Raw genomic sequence first — 20,573 nt, forward strand, 5'->3', positions numbered from 1 at the left:
CCTTGGTGGCGTGGAGCCATCTCAGCAGGTTGCCTAAGTAAAGGTGTAAATAAAGGGTGGGTCACGAGGAGGGGGGAGGGGCACGCGGTTGCTAATGGTGCGCCTGCCTCAACGGCTGCCATAAGTGCGGTCGCAGTTGACTCGTCTGGGGGGGGTGGCGGCCGGTTGCTAAATCCTAGGCTCTCGGGATTGCTCGGAGGGTACCGGCGGCGGGGGCTCTTTCCCGGAGGCGAGGGCGAGGCGGGGGACTGGGCCCGGTCCCCGGCGGAGGCGTGCAAGGTGTGGAGGGCGGCGAGAAGGAACAGGCGGGACACGTTTCTTTGAGGATGAAGAAGCCAAGAGAGTTTATTAGGGGAGAGTACAAGCTTATATCGGGCAGTATAGAGGGCAGGGTAGCTGTAGAGGTTAAAGGCTTGGATTGGTTCTGAGAGGGCACGGAGGTTGTTTGAAAAGGGGCGGGAGTTGCTCCGGTAACGAAGAGGGTAACGAAGAGGGTGGAGGGTGCGGGTAAGGCACGGGGGGGGGGGGGTTTCTCCGGCAAGCCCTCCCCAACGGTTGTACTTTGGGGTGAGGAAATGGGGCCTGCATTCGGCTCCACTTTCTCAGGCCCGGGGGGCCGTGGAGGGCGCTACCACCCGTGCCCCACTACCTTTCCTAGGGGCTGATCAGTTCCCCTGGCCCAGGCCCGCCAAGTCAGAACTCGATAACAGTGTCCCGCAATAAGGATTCCACTCCTCGCTCAGTGCTCGGCGAAGGTCCCCCACTAGCCTGGGTCGACCACCCCGAGCGTCCCGACGTCATGTCCCTGCTGCTCCTCTGGGCACCGCAGCTCCTCCTTACACTGTATCCGCTGTGGCTACTGGTCCAGGCGGCTCGGCCTCCAGGGTCAGCCCTAGACACAGTCCAGCTGAACCCCGACCCCCCAGGACCCACTGAGACCTGGTCTTTGCCCTCCCCCGGTCTCCCACCTGCATCGCCCCATGCACTTACACCCCCACCCGACTACCTGGGGGCCTCGGCTCCGGGCCACATGTTGGCTTGACCTCGGGAGATCACCGAGACTTTGGTTCCACTCCTGGACACAGAGTCAGCTCTAGAGCTACCTGCAAGGACTGCTCAGTTTGTGCTTCCACTTCGGGATGTGAATGGCAATGGAACTCAGCATGAAAAGCTCCCGGAGGTGGGTCCAGTGCTAGATTGGGTACAGAAGGAGGCCCTAGCCATGCCTCCTCAACTCAAAAGTAGGATTTGCACTCCAGGTCTAAAGCAGGCTAGAGATCACCAGTCATATGAAATACTTGTTCCACTTGTAGAGGACGGTCAGAGTTCAAAACAAAGTAAGTTTATTGTTTCACCCCCAAACCTGAAGAAAGATCTAGGTCATCATCGTCAGCTTGCTAAGGTTGTTGGAAATTGAGATCAGTTAGCACCCAGAGCTCTTCAAGACCAATCCTATGAGCCTGATCTTCTAGATCCAAGTCTGGACATATTTTATCCTCCAGACCACCTACCTTCTGAGTCCCTAGACAACCTGGATCAGCTTCCAGAGCTCCCTGAGGAGGCTGATCCTTCTCCCCACAGGCTGGGAGTTTTAACTGGGCAACCAAAGCCCAATGAGGAGGTGGAACAATCTCAAATCCAACAAGATGCCCCAGTTCAGCATCTGGACCCCCCTGGGAAAACAGAACTATCTCCAGCCCAGCAGGAAGACGCACATCATCCTTTGGACACCCCTGAAGTGGCTGAACCTCCTCCTGTCCAGCAGGTGGCCCCAGCACAGCCCTCCGAGATCCCTGAGGAGGCTGAACCTCCTGCAGTCCAGCCAGAGGACCCAGCTGAACCTCCAGAGCCACAAAAGGATGTTGTACATCAACCACCAGAACATCAAGTTGTGACTGTTAAACATTCAGATCAGAATGCAGCTCAGCATTCAAACTTGCCTCTCACGTATGAACATGTAGATCTAGAGCTTACCATAACTCCAGAAGCCACTAAGGTTGGAACTTCTCCAACAGAGCAGGAGGCCCCAGCTCAGCTTCCAGAGCCCACTGAAGAGGGTGAGGCTTCTTCAGTCCAGCAGGAATCCCAAGCATGACAACCAGAGCCCTCTGAGGATGCCAACATTTCACCAAGCCAGCAGGAAGCCCCAGCTCAGCCTTCAGAGCCCACTGAAGAGGTAGGAACTGCTCCAGGTCAGCAAGAGGAGCCAATTCAGCCTCCAAAGCCCCCCGAGAAAGGTGAACATGCTCCATTCCAGCAGGAAACATCAGCTCAGCCTGCAGAGCCCCCTGAACAGGTTGAACCTGCCCCAGTTCAGCAGGAGGACTCAGCTCAGTCCTCAGAGCTGCCTGAAGAGGTTGAACCTTCTCCAGTCAAGCAGAAGAGTACTGGTCCAGAGGCCCCTATGGGGGTTATAACTCAAGTTCCAGGTTATATGAGGGTATAGCTCATTTCTCACAATTGCCAAATGATGCATTTGGGACTGGGGATCAACTGGTTACTATAACTCCACAGCCCACTAACGAGGTTAAACCATCTCCAAGCCAGCAGGAGACCCCAGCTCAGCCTCCAAATCCCCCTGAGGAAGGTGAACCTTCTCTAATCCTGCAGGAGGGTACACCTCAATCTCTAGAACCCGCAGAGGAAGGTGAAGCTTCTCCAAGCCAACAGGAGGCCCCAGCTCACGCTCCAGACACCTCTGAGGAGGTTGAACCTTCTACCACCCAGCAGGAGACTGCAGTTCCACTGCCAAAGCCTCCAGCTCATCCTCCAGAGCCTCCTAAGGAGGTTGAACCCTCTCCAAATCAACAAGGGGAGCAAGCTCAGCCTCCAGAGCCTACTGGGGAGCTGGAGTCATCTGCAATCCAGTAGGAGGCACAATCTCACCCTCTAGAACCTCCTGAAGAAGGTGAATATCCACCATTCCAGCAGGATTCCACAACCGAGCCTACAGAGCACACTGAGGAGCTCAAACCTCCTCTTGTCCAGCCGGAGACCACATTACAGCCTTCAATGCCCTCTAATGAGGTTGCAGCTCACCCTGAAGTGCATGATGAGGTGACAGTTTACCCTCCAGGTCTGCATCAATCTCAGCATTTAGAATTGCCCAATGTTACTGTTAAGCCTGTGGATCTAGAGCTTACAATAACTTCTGTAGCCACTACAGAGGTTGGACCTTCTACAACCCAGCCGGAAGCCCCAGCTCAGCCACCAGTGCCTCCTGGGGAGAGTGAACCTGCCCCCACTAAGGAAGGTGAACCATCTTCAATTCAGCAGGGGGCTTCAGCTCATGCTTCAGAGCCCATTGAGGAGACTGCACCCTCTCCAAGCCAGCAAGAGGCCCCAGCTCAGCTTCCAGAGCCTCCTGAGAAAGTTGAACATTCTGCAAATCAGCAGACAGCCCAGGCTCAGTCTACAAAGCCCCCATTGGAGGGTGAGCCTTATCCAGTGCTTCAGGGGGCCCCAGTTCAGTCTCAAGAGCCTACCAATGTTGAACCTCCTCCACCCCAACAGGAATCCCCAATTCAGCTTCAGGATCCTGCCACAGAAGGTGTTGTTCAGCCTCCAATCCTTCATGAGGTGACAGTTTCTCCCCCAGGTGAAGCTCAGCATCTACAATTCTCCAATGTCACGATTAAACTAGTGGATCTGGAGCTTACCATAACAACAGAGGTGCCAGGTCAGCCTCCAGAACCCCCTAAGGAGTTTGAACCATCTCTGGTCCAGCAGGAGGTGCCACCTCAGATTTCAGAGCCCTCTAAAGATGCTGAACCTCCACAGGTCCAGCAGCAGTACCCAGCTCCACCTATAGAACCCTTTGAAGAGGTCAAACCTTCTCCAGTCCAGCTGGAGGCTCCAGCTCAGACCACACAGCCCACTGGGGAGGTTGAATCTCTTCCAGTATAGCAGGAGACCCCAGCTGAGCCATCAGAACCTGCTATGGAAGGTGTAGCTCAGAGTGAGGCTCAGTATCCAGTATTGCCCACTTCCACAGTTAAACCTGTAGATCTGGAGCTTACTGTAACCCCAGAGACCACTACAGAGGTTGATCCTTCTTCAGTCCAGCAAGAAGTTGGCGTTGCTCAGCTTCCAGAGCCCCCTAAGGAGGTTGAACTTTCTCCAGGCCAGCAGGAAGCCCCAGCTCTGCCTCCAGAGACCACTGAGAAGGTAGAACTTTCTCCAGCTCAGGTAACCTCAGTTCTACCTCCAGAACCCTCTAAGGAGGTTGAAGCTTCTCCAGTGCAGCGGAGGCAACAGCTCAGCCTCTAGAGCCTGCTAAGGAGGTGGAACCCTCTTCAGTTCTGCACAAGGCCCCAGGTCACACTCCAGAGCCCACTGAGAAAGAGGAAGTATTTCCCATTAAACAAGTGTCCCCAGCTCAGCCTCCAGAGCCTCCTCAAGAGGTTATAGTTCAAACTCCAGCATATCATGAGGAGATAGTTCCACCTCCAAATCACGAACAACTCAGCATTCAAACTTGTCCATTGTCACAGTTAAACCTGTGGACCTGGAGCTTACCATAACTCCAGAAGCAGCTACAGAGTTTGAACAATTTACTGCTCCACAGGAGACAATGGCTGCATCTCCAGAGCTCCTTGCAATGACACCTCGACTTCCAGACCAAGTTCAGGCTCAGCCTCCAAACCTGACTGAAGTCACAATTAAACCTGTGGACCTTGAGCTTACCGTAAGTCCAGAAGCAACTACAGAGATTGAATAATTTGCTGCTCTACAGGAGACTACAGCTCCATTTCCAAAGCTCCCTGAGGTGACATCTCCACGCCCAAACCAAATTCAGGCTCAGCATCCAAACCTGACTGAAGTGACAGTTCAACCTGTGGACATGGAGCTCACCCTAAGTATAGAACTCACCACGGAAGTTGGACCTTCAGCCATGCTGCAGATCACTACTCAGTCTCCAGAGCCACCGAAGGAGGTTATAGCTCAACTTCCAGTGTATCAGGAGGTGACAGTTCCACCCCCAAGTCAGGATCAAGTTCAGCATTTAAACTTGCCCAGTGTCACACTTAAACCTGTGGAGTTCTACAGTGAACCCACAGTGGAGGTTGAACATGCTGCTGCTCAGGAGACCACAGCTCCTCCTCCAACACACCCTCAGGTGACACTTCCACCTGCAGACCAGATTCAGTCTCAGCATCCAAGCCTGACAGAAATCGCAGTGAAGCCTGGGAATCTGGAGCTTACCATAACTCCAAAACCTAATGTGGTGGTTGAACCTTCTCCAACCAAGCAGGCATCCTCAACTCAGCCTGAAGAGGCTCCTCAGGAAGTTACAGTTCAACCTCCAGAATATCATGAGACAGTTCTACCTCCAAGTCAAGATTAAACCTTGCATTCAAACTCACCCAGTGCCACAGTTACAGCTCTGGCCCAGGAGGTCACCATAACTCCACAACCCACAATGGAGGTTGAACAGTCTACTGTCCTGAGGAAGACTACAGCTCTTTTGCCAACACACCCTCAGGTGACACTTACACCTGCAGACCAGATTCAGTGTCAGCATCCAAACCTGACAGAAATCACAGTGAAGCCTGGGAATCTGGAGCTTACTGTAACTCCACAACCCAATGCAGAGGTTGAACCTTCTCCAATCAAGCAGGTGTCCTCAACTCAGCCTCCAGAGCCTCCTCAGGAGGTTACAGTTCAACCGTCAGAATATCATGAGGAGAGAGTTCCACTTCCAAGTCAGGATCAAACTCAGCATTCAAACTTGCCCAGTATCACAATTAAACCTGTGGACCAGGAGGCCACCATAACTCCAGAACCCAATATGGAGGTTGAACCTTCTCCAACCAAGCAGGAGTCTCCAACTCAGCCTTCAGCACCACGTAAGGAAGTTGTAGCTCAATCTCCAACACATCATGAGGTGACAGCTCCACCTTCAGATCAGGATCAAATTCAGCATTCAAACTTGCCCAGTGTCACAGTTAAACCCATGGACCAGGAGGTCACCATAACTCCAGAACCCAATACGGAGGTTGAACCTTCTCCAACCAAGCAGGAGTCTCCAACTCAGCCTCCAACACCACGTAAGGAAGTTGTAGCTCAATCTCCCGTACATCATGAGGTCACAGTTCCACCTTCAGATCAGGATCAAGTTCAGCATTCAAAATTGCCCAGTGTCACATGTAAACCTGTAAACCTGGAGGTCCCCATAATTCCAGAATTCACAACAGAGGCTGAACGTTCGACTACAGCTCCATCTCCAAAGCAGCCCAAGGAAACACTTCCACCACCAGATGAGTTTTGGAATTTGCAACCAAACCTGACTAGTCGTACCTCAACCTTCAGTTATAGAGCATTCCATAACTCAGCGCCCAAGGTCATCTGAAGCAGGCACTGTTCCTCCATCTACTCCATCTTCAGTGAGGCCATCTGTAAATTATCCTCCAGAAAAGGAGCTGACGGGATCACCTGAGCAACAGCTACAGGCTCTCAGTGCAGAAAAGATTCACATGAGCTCAACTGTCCAATGGGAACAGATGGACTTCCCAGATTACTCCTCAGAAGAGGCACAGAAGGGTTTCACTGTGCAAGGGGGACAGACAGTCACTGCAGATTACCCACTAGAAAAGAAGCAGATGGGTTTAACTGTGCAATAGGAACAGTCTCCTACCACAAGTTACACCCCAAAAAAGGTGCAAATGGGTTTAACTGCACATCAGCAAGAGTCTCCTATTGCAAATTACACCCCCAAAAAAGACACGTATGGGTTTAGCTACACGACAGAAACAGAATGTCACCAAGACCATTGACATATATGAGCTCTGTACCTGCGAAGATGAGACACTGTCCTGTTCTGGTCTGAGTCCACAGCAGAGGCTGCAAAAAATCCGTGTGCCAGAACCCAGCACCTACAATGGCACCTTCACCATCCTGTAAGAATTGCCTTTTCTTTTGGCCTCTGCACCCTGCCTGACATAGCCTTTTCAGGGTCTTCCTGAGCCTTCCTCATCTCTCCAGTCCACATTGGCTTACTGTCTGTTTTTACCTTTTCCCTGCAACTTTTCCTTATCCTCATTCTCCTTTTTACTATTGTGCCCCCTTCTTCAGTTTTTCACTGTGATTGCCCTCATTCTTTTTCTTTACCCATTTTATTTAGCCCCATCATTTCATGCCTTAACCTCTGTTCTCCCATTTTTGCTCCATTGTCTTACAGGAGCATGTCCCTCTCCCCACCTCATTGCTGATGATACAACAAGGTGGTTAAGAGCAAAAATTCTGAAGTCAGACTGCCAGGGTTTGAACCTAGCTCTGTCATTTAACAGATTTATAAACTTGGGTGAGTCATTTAGCTCCTTATCTGCAAGTTATTTAGCTCATCTGCAGAATGATGCAGTTTCCTTATCTGCAAAATGGAGATTATAGTAGTTACTATCTTATGGGATTGTTGTGGGATTTAAATGAGTTAATACATGTAAAGTGCTTATATCGTCACTTACCTGGCATATATGTGAATGTTAGCTATTATTACTATTATTCGATTGCTAAGTTATGCTCAAACCTTGTCTTTGTTGCTGGCTTTCTATATATAGCACCTATGATGTACCCCACCCAGGGCTAAGTACTGTGGGAGCCACAGAACTCTAAGACATTGTCTCAGGAAGCTGACAACAACGATAGGTGGGAAGAAAGGGAATATGCATAAAAAGGGAAGTGATATATAAGTAAGTACTAAAAGAGATGCACACCATAGGTGCTCTAATTCAAAAACTGCATGGACAAGATAAAACTTTAGCTTGGGCTTAAAGTAAAGAGAGAGAAATGGGGAGTACTACCAAGGCAAAGCCTGCTGGAAATATCAGGGTTTGGTAGACTAATCTGGCTGCAGACTTGGGTTAGGAAGTAACAAAAGATAAGATGATGAAAAATATTGAGTATCAGCTATAGGGGTTTGACAGTTATGCTGCCAGATATGGGGGGCCATTGAAAGTTTCAAGCTAGGAGGATGATTTTAAAATCCATATATATAGCAATCTAGAGAGAGGAAAGCTTGATTTGGGGAGACCAAATAGAAACCTCTAGCAAAATCTAGGAGTAAGTGAAAAGGGGCTGAATCAGAGGGTTTATGATAGGAATGAAAAGAAAATCCTGGAAGCACTTCAAAAGGAGAATGGGCAGGATTTGGTGATTGGCTAGGGAATTAGGGGATAGGGTAAACAGTAAAAGGAAAAATCCAATATGACTCCAACGTTACTGTATTGGATGATTGGGAGAATGATGGTGGTACAGCAGTTGGAAATGTAGCAGTCAGCAAGGCGAGCCAGTTTGAGCAACATGAGTTCAGCTTGAGGCTTTTATTGGTGAGCATAAAGCAACCAGAGGCCAAAGGTAAAAGATTCAACGTCATCCACAGAGATAGTGTTCGCAACTGAACCTCAGGCGTTTAAATGTCTCTTACACATGCCATTCATAGATACTTCCCACTTATTAAAAAAAAAAAAGTCATAGAAGTATATGGGATAAATGAAACTGAAGTTTCCTTGCCCCTTCTTCCCTTCCCCCCTCCTCCCTACCTCCTATAAGATGACTCATTACATTTTGTGTGTCCTTCCTTCTGATATCTTTCCTTTGCTTTGACATATGTATATGCATTCATATGTATGTTTTTCCTAGTTAGGTAATACTTTACTCCTTGCTAAATGCTGTGCACTTTCCTCTAAGCAATATGTCTAAGAGATCTTTCTGCAGCAGTACACAGTCTCTCCAATTTCTAATTGCCCTTATCTTCCCAAAACCTGGAGAGGTTTGAACAGAGGGCACTTTGCCAAAGTTTTGGTGCTTCCTGGCATGTGGTTTCTTTTTTGCTTTTTTTTTTTTTTTTTGCTTTTTTTTAATTGTGAAATTTAACAAATATACGTAACTGATAACTTTCAAAGTACGATTTTGGTTTCTATATACTTATTTGTTGATAATGACAAAGGAGAAGAAATTGGACTAATATGAAGTTTAGGTTCTGAGGAGATGTCTTATCATTTGTGCCACAGGCCCCACAGTATTTCTTTATTAATTGTGCAAATTTGGAAGCTGACAACTATGGAAATTGGAAAACTGGTATTTTCTGCATTTAAACTATTTACCATGAGGTTGCCACAATTCTTTATACTTTTTCTTTTCATTCTTTTCCTACCTAGTCAAGGATATGAACTATGTTTCTTCACAGAAATTTCCAAGGAAATTCTATTTCTTACATTGATGGAAATATATGGAAGGCATACCTCTGGACTGAGAAACTGTGAGTATATTCTCTCCAAATGTGAATACAGAAAACTAACTGCATTGTAAGATCCTTCTTTGCAAGAAATTTGAGGCCAATATCTCTGGGAAAAGGTATTTCCTCCTGCCCCCATATCCAAAATCAACCTCTGTCGATTGTAATTTTATGGTTATTTTTAAAATTCAATTTGGTAGACCCTCTTGAAAATAAGAAAGAGGCCATTTAAATTTGTTTTTCATGATACAAAACATGATTATATTCTTAGTGTATAAAAATGAAGTAACAGATACAGTAAAAATCCTCCTTGTCCCTTAATCTCCCACCCCTGGGGTGTTACTCTGAGTTTGTTGCATGTCTTTCCAGACCTTTTTCATGCATTTGCCAACATATGTATTTACATATAGTAATATAGGTTTATGATGCAGCTTTTTGTCTTTCCTATCCTGCTTCTTGATTCTTTCACTTCATGATGTCTTATATGCTTTCCTTCCCAGTATATAGTTACTCCATTCATTTAAATTCCTGCATAGTGTTCCATGGCATTAATGTATCATGGTTTATTTAATGATTACCATATTGATGGATGTTTAGATTGTGTCCAGTTCCCTTGTTACGTGCATTGCTGCAGTGAACATCCTTTACATGCTTAGTTGTGAACATGGACAAGTGTATCTGGAGAATAGATACTCAGAAATGGAATTGTTGGGTGAAGATTATGTAGATATAAAATTTTAATTGCCCTCTAAAAAAGTGGTACCAACACACACTCCAACAGGACCTGGCAGCTTCACTTCCCCACACTTCCACCACTTGATAGTCTCCATCTTTTTCCTCACCCAGTGGGTGAATAAAAGGGATGCCATATGAATCAGAATTCTCATAATTATTTATGAGTTTAAATATCTTTAAATGTATATTCTAGTTTTACTTTTTATTGTGGTAACATATATACAACATAACATTTCCTGTTTTGGTCACGTTCAAGTATACAATTCAGTGGTGTTGATAATATTCATAACGTTGTGCTGCCGTCACCACCATCCATTACCAAAACAGCTCCATCACCCCACACAGAACCTTTGTACCCATTAAGCATTAAGTCTCCATTCCCTACCTCCACTCCTGCCCCTGTACCCTGAAATCTACTTCTGCCTTTACGAATTTGCATACTCTAGTTATTTCATATAAATGAGATCACAAAATATTTGTTCTTTTGTATCTGGCTTATTTCACTCAGCGTGATGCCTTCAGGGTTCATCCATGGTGTAGCATGTATCAGAACATCATTCATTTTAACAGCTGAATAATATTCTATTGTACATTGATACCACATTTTGTTTATCCATTCATCCATCCACTGGCAGGACACTTGGCCTGCTTTCACCTTTTGGCTCTTGTGAATAATGTTGCATGAACATTGGTGTACAGATGTCTGCCTGAGTCCCTTCTTTCAGTTCTTTGGGGTATATACCTAGAAGTGGGATTGCTGAGTTATATGGTAATTTTATACTTAACTTTCTAAGGAATTGCCAAACTGTTCCACAGAGACAACACTATTTTACATTCCCACTAACAATGCTCAAGGGTTCCTATTTCTCTGCATCCATGCCAACTCTTGTTATTTTTTGTTTTTAGAATAATAGCCATTCTAGTGGATGTGAAGTGGTATCTGTGATTTTGATTTGCATTTCCCTAATGGATAATGCTGTTGAGCATCTTTTTATGTGATTATTGGCCATTTGTATATCTTCTTTTGAGAAAAATCTATTCAAGTCCTTGGTGCATTTTTATTTGGGTTGTTTGTCTTTGTCTTGTTGCATTGTAAAAGGTGTTTTATATATCCTAGATATTAAACTCTTATCAGATATATGGTTTCCAAATATTTTCTCCCATTTCATTTTCTTTATAATGTTCTTTGATGTACAAAAGTTCTTTAATTTGATGAACTCCAATTTATCTGGTTTTTTTTTAGTTTGTTCCTCGTGCTTTTGGTATAAAGTCTAAAATAATGCCCAATACAAGATCCTCAAGATATTCCCTATTTCTACTAGGAGTTTATTTTCTTAGTTCTTATATGTAGGTCTTTGATATATTTTGAGTTAATTTTTGTATATGGTGTGAGGGAAGAGTCCACTTTCATTCTTTTGCAAGTGGATCTCCAGTTGTCCCGGCACCATTTGTTGAAGAGACTATTCTTTCCCCATTGAGTGAAGTTGGCATACTTGTCAAAAATCAGTGGGCCAGATCCTCTCTCTCTAGCTAAGCCACCTTGGCAGGTGAACTCACTGCCCTCCCCTCTCCATGGGACCTGACTCCCAGGGGTGTAAATCTCCCTGGCAATACGGGATATGACTCCTGGGGATGAATCTGGACCCGAAATCTGTTTGGAATCTCTCACCCATTGAAACTTTATTTTGTTTCATTTTGCATTCCCCTTTTGGTCAAGAAGATGTTCTCAATCCCACGATGTCAGGTCCAGGTTTATCCCTGGCAGTCATAACCTGCATTGCCAGGGAGATTTACACTCCTGGAGGTCAAATCCCATGTTCCTACTGTTTTTAAATGGCCTTTTTCTTGACTCAGCACTCACCCAGTTATTACAACTCTTTGTTTCTGGAGCTCTGAGAAAGAGTGTTCTTTCAGTTTCTGCTATTTGTCTGAAGATTCTGTGGGGGGATGGAACACTAGAGCATCTCACTCTGCCATCTTGGTGACATCAGTCCTTCTCCTTTATATGTTTATTGACCATTTATATTTCTTCTTGGAATTGTCTGTCCTTTGCCCATTTTTCTATTGAATTATCACTTTCTTATTGATTTGTAAAAGTCCCTTTAGACACACAGGTGATTTTGGAAAAATACATACATTCAAGATAATTAACAAGCATTTTCATGACAGTTTGTGTATCCTATCATTAGTTCAACTTGAATAGACAAGTCAAAAATGATTTCTGAATTAAAAATAAAAGACCTAGTTGTCATCGTAATCTAACAAAAGGGTTTGTAAACACCTTAAAATAGTTTGTTATATTATTGATGTGGAAAAAATGGTAGAACCTGGCAGTTTATTTTTATTTGTGAATTTCTTAAAAACTACATATATTTTATATTTCACATTGAGATTATTTAGTGTGCAGACTTGATTTCCCAAACCTGTAAGAAAAATTAAAAGCATTTGGCACGAGAAATAAGTAACATTAATTTCCTCTGGGAAGTGGAGGGGGATAGACTAAGGGACAGGGACAGGAGGGAAATTTTTTAAAATAAGCTGTGTACCTTTTGAGTAAAAAAAAAAAACATTTTATTGAGATATAATTCACATACTGTTCTGGTTTGATAATGATGCGTTATGCAACATACCAGAAATGGATTGGCTTTTATAAAGGGGGGTTATTTGGTTGCAAAGTTATAGTCTGAAGGCCATGAAAATGTCCAAATTAAGACATCAACAGTAGGGCACCTTCACTGAAGAACTCCTATGGCATCCGGAAAACCTCTGTTAGCTGGGAAGGCGTATGGTTGGTGTCTGCTTGCTCCCGGGTTATGTTTCAAAATGGCATTCTCTAAAATGTCAGTGTCAGCTTTCAACGGCCACCTTTAGAATGTCTCTCTTGGCTGCAGCAGTGAGCTCCTTCTGTCTGAACTTCTTCTATAGGACTCCAGTTATTTAACCAAGACCCCACGCTGAATGGGTGGGGCCACACCTCCATGGAAATAATCTAATCAAAGGTATTACTCACAGTTGTGTGGGTCACATCTCCATGGAAGCAACCTAATCCAAAGATTCCAGCATATCAACACTAGTATGTCAGTCCCCACAAGATTGCATTGAAGAATGTGGCATTTTGGGGGACATAATATATCCAAACCAGCACACATACTATACAGTACACCCATTTAAAGTGTACAACTTTATGGTTTTCAGTATATTCTCAGATATGACAAACCCATCACCACAATCACATTTAGAACATTTTCATCACCCCCCAAAACTCCTAACCCTTTAGCCATCAGCCCTCAATCTCCCATCTCACCCAGCTCTAGGCAGTCACTAATCTACTTTTTGTCTATTCTGCCTTTTCTGGACATTTTACATAAATGGAATAATACAGTATGTGGTCTTATGTGTCTGGCTTCTTTCACTTAGCATAATGTTGTCAAGGTTCATCCATGTAGTAGCATGTTTCAGGACTTCCCTTTTATGATGATACTGTTCCATCATGTGGCTATACCATAGTTTGTTGATGGACCTTTGGGTTGTTTTCACCTTTTGGCTATTATAAATAATGCTGCTGGGAATAGTCTTGTACAAGTTTTTTGTGTGTACATATGTTTTCATTTCTCTTGGGTATATATATCTAGGAGTGGAATTTGGTGGGCCAGAGGTCAAGTCTACATTTAACTCTTTGAGGAACTGCCAGACTGTTTTCCACAGCAGCTGTGCCATTTATACTCCATTTTATACTCCCATTCGTAGTGTATGAGGATTCCAGTTTCTCCATATCCTTACCAACTCTTGATATTATCTGAACTTTTAATAATAGCAAGCATAGTATGTGTGGAATGGTAGTGCACTGTATTTTTTATTTGCATTTTCTGCATGCTAACAATGTAGCGCTTTTTGCCTTGTTCTTATTGCCCACTTCTATATCTTCTTTGGGAAAATGTCCATTCAGATCCTTTGCCCATTTTTTAATTGAGTTGTCTTTAAGTACTTTTATTAACATAAATTCACATATCATACAGTCCATCTAAAGTGCACAACAGTATCTTCTGGTACATTCATAGAGTTGTGCATTCATCACCCCAATCAATTCTAGAACATTTTCACCTTCAAGAGGTTCACTATATTCTACAGTACCATGTTTCATCCTTTGGTTTTCCTTCTAGTGGTATACACAACCCTAAGCTTCCCTTTTCAACCACAATCACACCCATATATCGTCACTATCAATTACTATAATGTGCTACCATAACTTCTAGCCACTTCAAAACATTTGCAATCAACCTTATTACATATTCTACACAAATTCAGCATCAGCTCCCCATTCTCTGCCTCCATTCTATCTTCTCATAACCCATATTCTATATATTAGCACTATGAGTTTGCTAGTTATATTTAAGTTCATATTAATGAGGACATGCAATATTTGTCTTTCGTGTCTGGCTTATTTCATTCAACATAATGTCCTCAAAGCTCATCCATGTAGTAACAAGCATCATGACTTCATTCCTTCTTACAGCTGAATAATTTTCCATCATATGTATATATCACATTTTGTTTATCCATTCATCAGTTGATGGACACCTGGTTGTTTCCATCTTTTGTCAATCGTGAAAATGCTACTATGAACATCAGTGTGAAAATGTCTGTTCGTGTCCCTCCTTTCAGTTGTTCTGAATATATACCTAGTAGCCAGATTGCCAGATCATATGGCAGTTTTATACTTACCTTCCTGAGGAACCACCAAACTGTCTTAAACAAAGGCTGTTCCATTCCACATTCCCACCAACAGTGAAGAAGTGTTCCTATTTCTCCACATCCTCTACAACATTTATCTGTGCCTATAGCTTGTATTCAGTAGTCCACATTTGTTACGGGTCAGGGAGACTGAGAAGCTGCAGCAAATATTATGAGTGAATTGGCCCTGCAGCAGTGGCTGGTGCCCACCCCCCACCCTGAAGGCTTGTCTCGGATATGGTCTGTGACTGGCTTCCCACCCTGGACAGAGGGGGCATGAAGGTCTTCCTCCCTGGGAAAGGGGTGGGACATGGCCGAGTGCTGAGCACGGCTTCTGATTGGTGAGGTTGGACTGCTGGGTTCAAGCTCTGAATCACAGTTCTAGCCTGCCTAGAACAGAGATGCCCATAGCCATTGTTTCAACGCTGCCTGGTGGAGGTTGAAAAATATACTTCCCCCTTAAGGCTGTGGGGAAAGGTTTGCCAAAGAGCTCCATCTGCTCAGCAGGCCAAGAAGCACACCTTAGGGTAGGTGAAAGCAGGAGAATGGGGAATTTTGGGCATCTTTCCTGACCTTCTCTCCAGGGCCTTTGGAACTCTTCTGCTCCCCCTTTGTGGGTTTTTGGCCCTGTTTTGATCAGTTAAACACAGGCAATTCTAAATACCTAGAATATGTTGAGCTAAATGTCAAAGAAGAGCCTTAACACAAAGCCAGACAACAATGAAACCTTAAGCAAGAGACAGAAACAAACCATCAGAGTAAACACATCAAGAAAATCAAATGGCAAGACATAGGCAAAAAACTACAAGTCATACTAAGAAACAGGAAACAAATTAAAGGAACAAATTAAAACTCAAAGGAACAAATTAAAAAGTTAGAGGAGGATCAGGTGGGGCAAGATGGTGGAGTGGTGAGGTGTGGGTTTTAGTTACTCCTCCAGGGCAGTTGGTAGAAAGTGAGGAACTGTGAGGACCAGACACCGCAGAGCAATTTGACTTTGGGCATACTTCATACAACACTCACAAACACGTGGAACAGCTGAGATCAGTGAAATCTGTAAGTTCTTGTGGCCAGGGAACCTGCACCCCTCCCTGCCAGGCACAGTCCTGTGGGAGGAGGGGCCCTCGGTGCTGGGAACCAGGAGAGAGAACTACAGTTGCAGCTCTGATTGAAAACTCAGATTGCTGATCAAAAAATTGAAACATGGATCGACTGAGACCAGACACCAGAGAATCTGGGAGCAGTCAGCCCAGCAGAAAGGAGATGGGGCTAGCAAAAACAGCAAAAAAAGACCCACTAAAAATAAAAACAGAGACTTTTTGGAATTCGGGAAAACATAATATGGAGAAGGGCAGGGCTCAAACAGAATCAGGCGCATATGCAAATACAGAGGCTGAGGACCCTTGTCTGAAGAGCCTGTTTCTCTGCTTTTTTGATTGTTCCTCAATGGCCTTCAACTCCTTGTCTCTTAGGATTTCAATAGCCCATTAGATCTGCAAGGACTGTAAATAGTTCATACATGGCCCTTCTTTTTTTTTATTTTTATTTTATTTTATTTTTTATTTTTTATCTTTTTATCTTTTTCTAAAACAATTATTCTAATAAGCCCATTATAGAAAGCCTCAAAGACTTGCAATTTCGGGTCAGGCAAGAGCAGAGCTAAGATAGCTCTGAGAGGCAAAGCAATAAGTCTAGTGATGGAGAAAATTCCCTGAACACCATAACTTCCCAAGGAAAGGGGGGCATGGCCAAGTTCCAGTGGCAGCCATCCTTCTGGGAACTCAGACCCCAGGGGCTGGAATTCAGAAACCAGCTTCAGTCAGCCACACCCCCGGCAGGGTCAGGGTCACCAGGAGAACTAAAGGCTCCACACCTCCTTACATTGGTGGGGTAACTGTGGGCTGACAAGCGCCACCTGCTGGACAGCATAGGAGAAGCATAGACTCTAAGGGACTCATAGGAGGGCCTCATTCTCAAGGAAACTCCATACTCTTCTCCTCAGACCTGGGCCTTTCTGGACTGGGAAAACCTGACTGGGGTTGACCATATCTGAGGAGACCATCACACAGGAAGGTTACATAGAGGCAGGGCAAGAAACAGAAAAACAAGAGGTGAAAAACTCTGATCAACTAAACAGAATCTAAGTTAAAGGTCCAGAATAGGCTGAATTGAACACCAAAGGCTAGAGAACAAAGTCAACCAACAAGAAAACCTTAGGTATAAGAGTGAAAACCAGCTCCAGAATAAACTAATCAAGAAAGATGCCTAGACAGCTTAAGATAATGAGCCATACTAGGAAACAAGAAAATATGGACCAGTCAAAGGAACAAACTATTAGTTCAACTGAGACACAGGAGTTGAAGCAATTATTGCTAAATCAATTCAGTGAACTGAAGGAAGACTAATTGTAGATGTTCAAACAAAGCTACATCAATTCAAAACACAATAAATTGAGGGAAAAGATAGCAAAAGAGATGAAGGATATAAGGAGGACACTGGATGATCATAAGGAAGAATTCATAGACTTGAAAAAGCAAGTGGCAGAACTTATGGGAATGAAGGGCATAATGGAGGAGATAAAGACAATGGAGGGATACAACAGATTTAAAAAGGCAGAAGACAGGGTTAGTGAATTGGAAGACCAGACATCTGAATTCACATACACCAAAGAACAAATGGTGAAAAGAATGGAAAAATATGAGCAGGGTCTTAGGGAGCTGAGTGACAACACAAAACACACAAATATACGTGTTATGGATGTCAAAGATGGAGACGAGAGGGGAATAGGGGCAGAAAGAATAATAGAAGAAATAATCACTGAAAATTTCCCAACTCTTATGGAAGACAGAAAATTAGAGATTCAAGAAGTACAGCACACCCCAAACAGAATAGACCCCAACAGACCTACTCCAAGACACTGATCAGATTGCCCAATGGCAAAGACAAAGGGAGAATTCTGAAAGCAGCAAGAGAAAAGCAATCCATCACATACAAGGGAAGCTCGATAAGACTATGTATAGATTTCTCCACAGAACCCTGGAGGCGAGAAGACAGGGGTATGATATATTTAAGATACTGAAAGAGAAGAACTGCCAACCAAGAATTCTATATCCAGCAAACCTGTCCTTCAGAAATAAGGGAGAGACTAATATATTTCCAGACAAACAGACACTGAGAGAGTTCGTGAATATGAGACCGGCACTACAAGAAATACTAAACAGAGTGCTACAGGCTGATAGGAAAAGACAGGAGAAAGAGATTTGGAGAAGAGTGTAGAAATGAAGAATATCAGGGAGGGTAAAAAGAGAGGAAAAAAGACATGACATATCAAATCCAAAAGACAAAATGATAGAAGAAACTACTGCCCTTACAGTAATAACACTAAATGTAAATGGATTAAACTCCCCCAAAAAAAGACACAGATTGGCAGAATGGTTTAAAAAACAGGACCCATCTATACGCTGTCTACAAGAAACTCTCCTTAGACACAAGGACAAAAATAGGCTGAAAGTGAAAGATTGGAAAAAGATATTTCATGCAAACAGCAACCAGAAAAAAAGTGGGAGTAGCTATATTAATATCAGACAAAGTAGACTTCAAAAGTAAAACAATTAAAAGAGACAAAGAAAGACACTATATATTAATAAAAGGGTCACTTCATCAAGAAAGCGTAACAATCATAAATATTTATGCACCAAGCCAGAGTGTCCCAAAATTCATGAGGCAAACACTGACAACACTGAAAGGAAAAGTAGATAACTCCACAATAATAGTTGGAGACTTCAATACACCACTGTCATCAATGGATAGAACATCTAGACAGAGGATCAACAAAGAAATGGAGATGTTGAATTGTATGATAAATGAACTAGACTTGACAGACAGACATAGAACACTACACCCCACAACAGCAGGATACACATTTTTCTCAAGTGCTCATGGAATATTCTCTAGGATAGACCACATGCTGGGTCACAAAGCAAGTCTCAACAAATTTAAAAATATTGATATTATAAAAAACACTATGTCAGATCATGATGGAATGAAGTTGGAAATAATAACATGCAGAAGATTGTGAAGTTCACAAATATATGGAGACTAAACAACACACTCTTAGAAAACCAGTGGGTAAAGGAAGCAATTACAAGAGAAATTAGTAATTACCTTGAGGCAAATGACAATGAAAACACAACATATCAAAACTTATGGGATGCAGCAAAGGCAGTGCTGAGAGGGAAATTTATTGCCCTGAATGCCTATATGAAAAGGGAAGAGAGAGCAAAAATTGAGGAATTAACTGTTCGCCTGGAGGAACTAGAGAAAGAACAGCAAATAAACCCCAAAGCAAACAAAAGGAGCGAAATAACAAAGATTAGAGCAGAAATAAATGAAACTGAGAACAGGAAAACAATAGAGAGAATCAACAAAACCAGAAGCTGGTTCTTCGAGAAAATCAACAAAATTGATGAACCCCTAACTAGGCTAACCAAAAGGAAGAGAGTGGATGCAAATAAATGGAATCAGAAACAGGAAAGGAAACATAACTACTGACCCTGCAGAAATAAAGGAGATAATGAGAAGATACTATGAGCAACTATATGCTAATAAACTGGACAACTTACACGAAATGGACAACTTCCTAGGAAAGCATAAACAACCAACACTGACCCAAGAAGAAATAGATGACCTCCACAAACCAATCACAAGCAAAGAGCTTGAGTAAGTCATCAAAAAGCTCCCAAAAAAGAAAAGCCCAGGACCAGATGGTTTCACACGTAAATTCTACCAAGCATTCAAGAAAGAATTAATACAAATCCTGCTCAAACTCTTCAAAAATTTTGAAGAGGAGGGAAAGCTACCCAACTCATTCTATGAAGCCAACATCACCCTAATACCAAAATCAGACAAAGATACTACAAAAAAAAAAAAAAGAAAATTATAGTCCAATGTCTAATGAATATAGATGCAAAAATCCTCAACAAAATACTCGCAAATAGAATCCAGCAGCATATTAAAAGAATTATACACCACGACCTGTTGCTGACAGGGCGATGCTGAAATGAAACACAGACACAAAGTTAAGATTTAAGGGAGCAGGGGACCCACAGCATCGTATGCCAAGTGGGTGCTGATGCACCTGTGCTCCAGTTATTTATTCGTTTATTACACAAAGCAAGACTACGCTATGTGATCAAAATCATTCAGGGTCTCTCAGATATTTATCTTTACATCCTGCTGCAGATAAGAAGGAACAATCGGGTTAATGGTTAACGCTGCTGTCATAGTCACAAGACACATCTTTACAAGGCGTGCCTGCACGGCATTCCATGCAGGCTTGTGGCCCAGCATTCCAGACCGCCACCCCGGACATGGTCTAAGTGACATGAAAAGCTTGGTTCCCCACAACGACCAAGTTGGGTTTATCCCAGGTATGCAAGGCTGGTTCAACACAAGAAAATCAATTAACATAATGCACCACATCAATCAATCAAAGCAAAAGAACTGCATGATCATCTTGATTGATGCACAAAAGGCATTTGACAAAATTCAACATCCTTTCATGATGAAAACACTTCAGAGGATAGGAATAGAAGGGAACTTTCTCAATATGATAAAGGCAATTATGAAAAACCCACAACTAACATCGTACTCAATGGGGAGAGATTGAAAGCTTTCCTTCTAAGATCAGGAACAAGACAGGGATGCCCACTGTCACCATTGTTATTCAACATTGTGCTGGAAGTTCTAGCTAGAATAATTAGGCAAGAACATGAAATAAAAGGCATCCAAGTTGGAGAGGAAGAAGTAAAACTTTCACTGTTTGCAGATGACGATTCTGTATGTAGAAAATCCAGAAAAATCTACAGCAAAGCTA

General features: G+C 43.5%; 1 protein-coding gene across 1 annotated transcript in view; it reads left to right on the forward strand.

The window, feature by feature from the left end:
* The first annotated feature begins 4,573 nt into the window (after positions 1–4,573).
* LOC119514823 (leucine-rich repeat-containing protein 37A3-like) overlaps positions 4,574–20,573 on the forward strand; it is a 53,909-nt gene continuing 37,909 nt past the window's right edge. Inside the window, 5 exon segments of the mRNA XM_037810539.1 lie at positions 4,574–5,323; positions 5,366–6,296; positions 6,388–6,488; positions 6,769–6,899; positions 9,185–9,256. Of these exon segments, the coding sequence (XP_037666467.1) occupies positions 4,574–5,323; positions 5,366–6,296; positions 6,388–6,488; positions 6,769–6,899; positions 9,185–9,256 (1,985 nt within the window).

This window comes from Choloepus didactylus, chromosome 18 (assembly GCF_015220235.1).
Source record: "Choloepus didactylus isolate mChoDid1 chromosome 18, mChoDid1.pri, whole genome shotgun sequence".
NCBI lineage: Eukaryota > Metazoa > Chordata > Mammalia > Pilosa > Megalonychidae > Choloepus > Choloepus didactylus.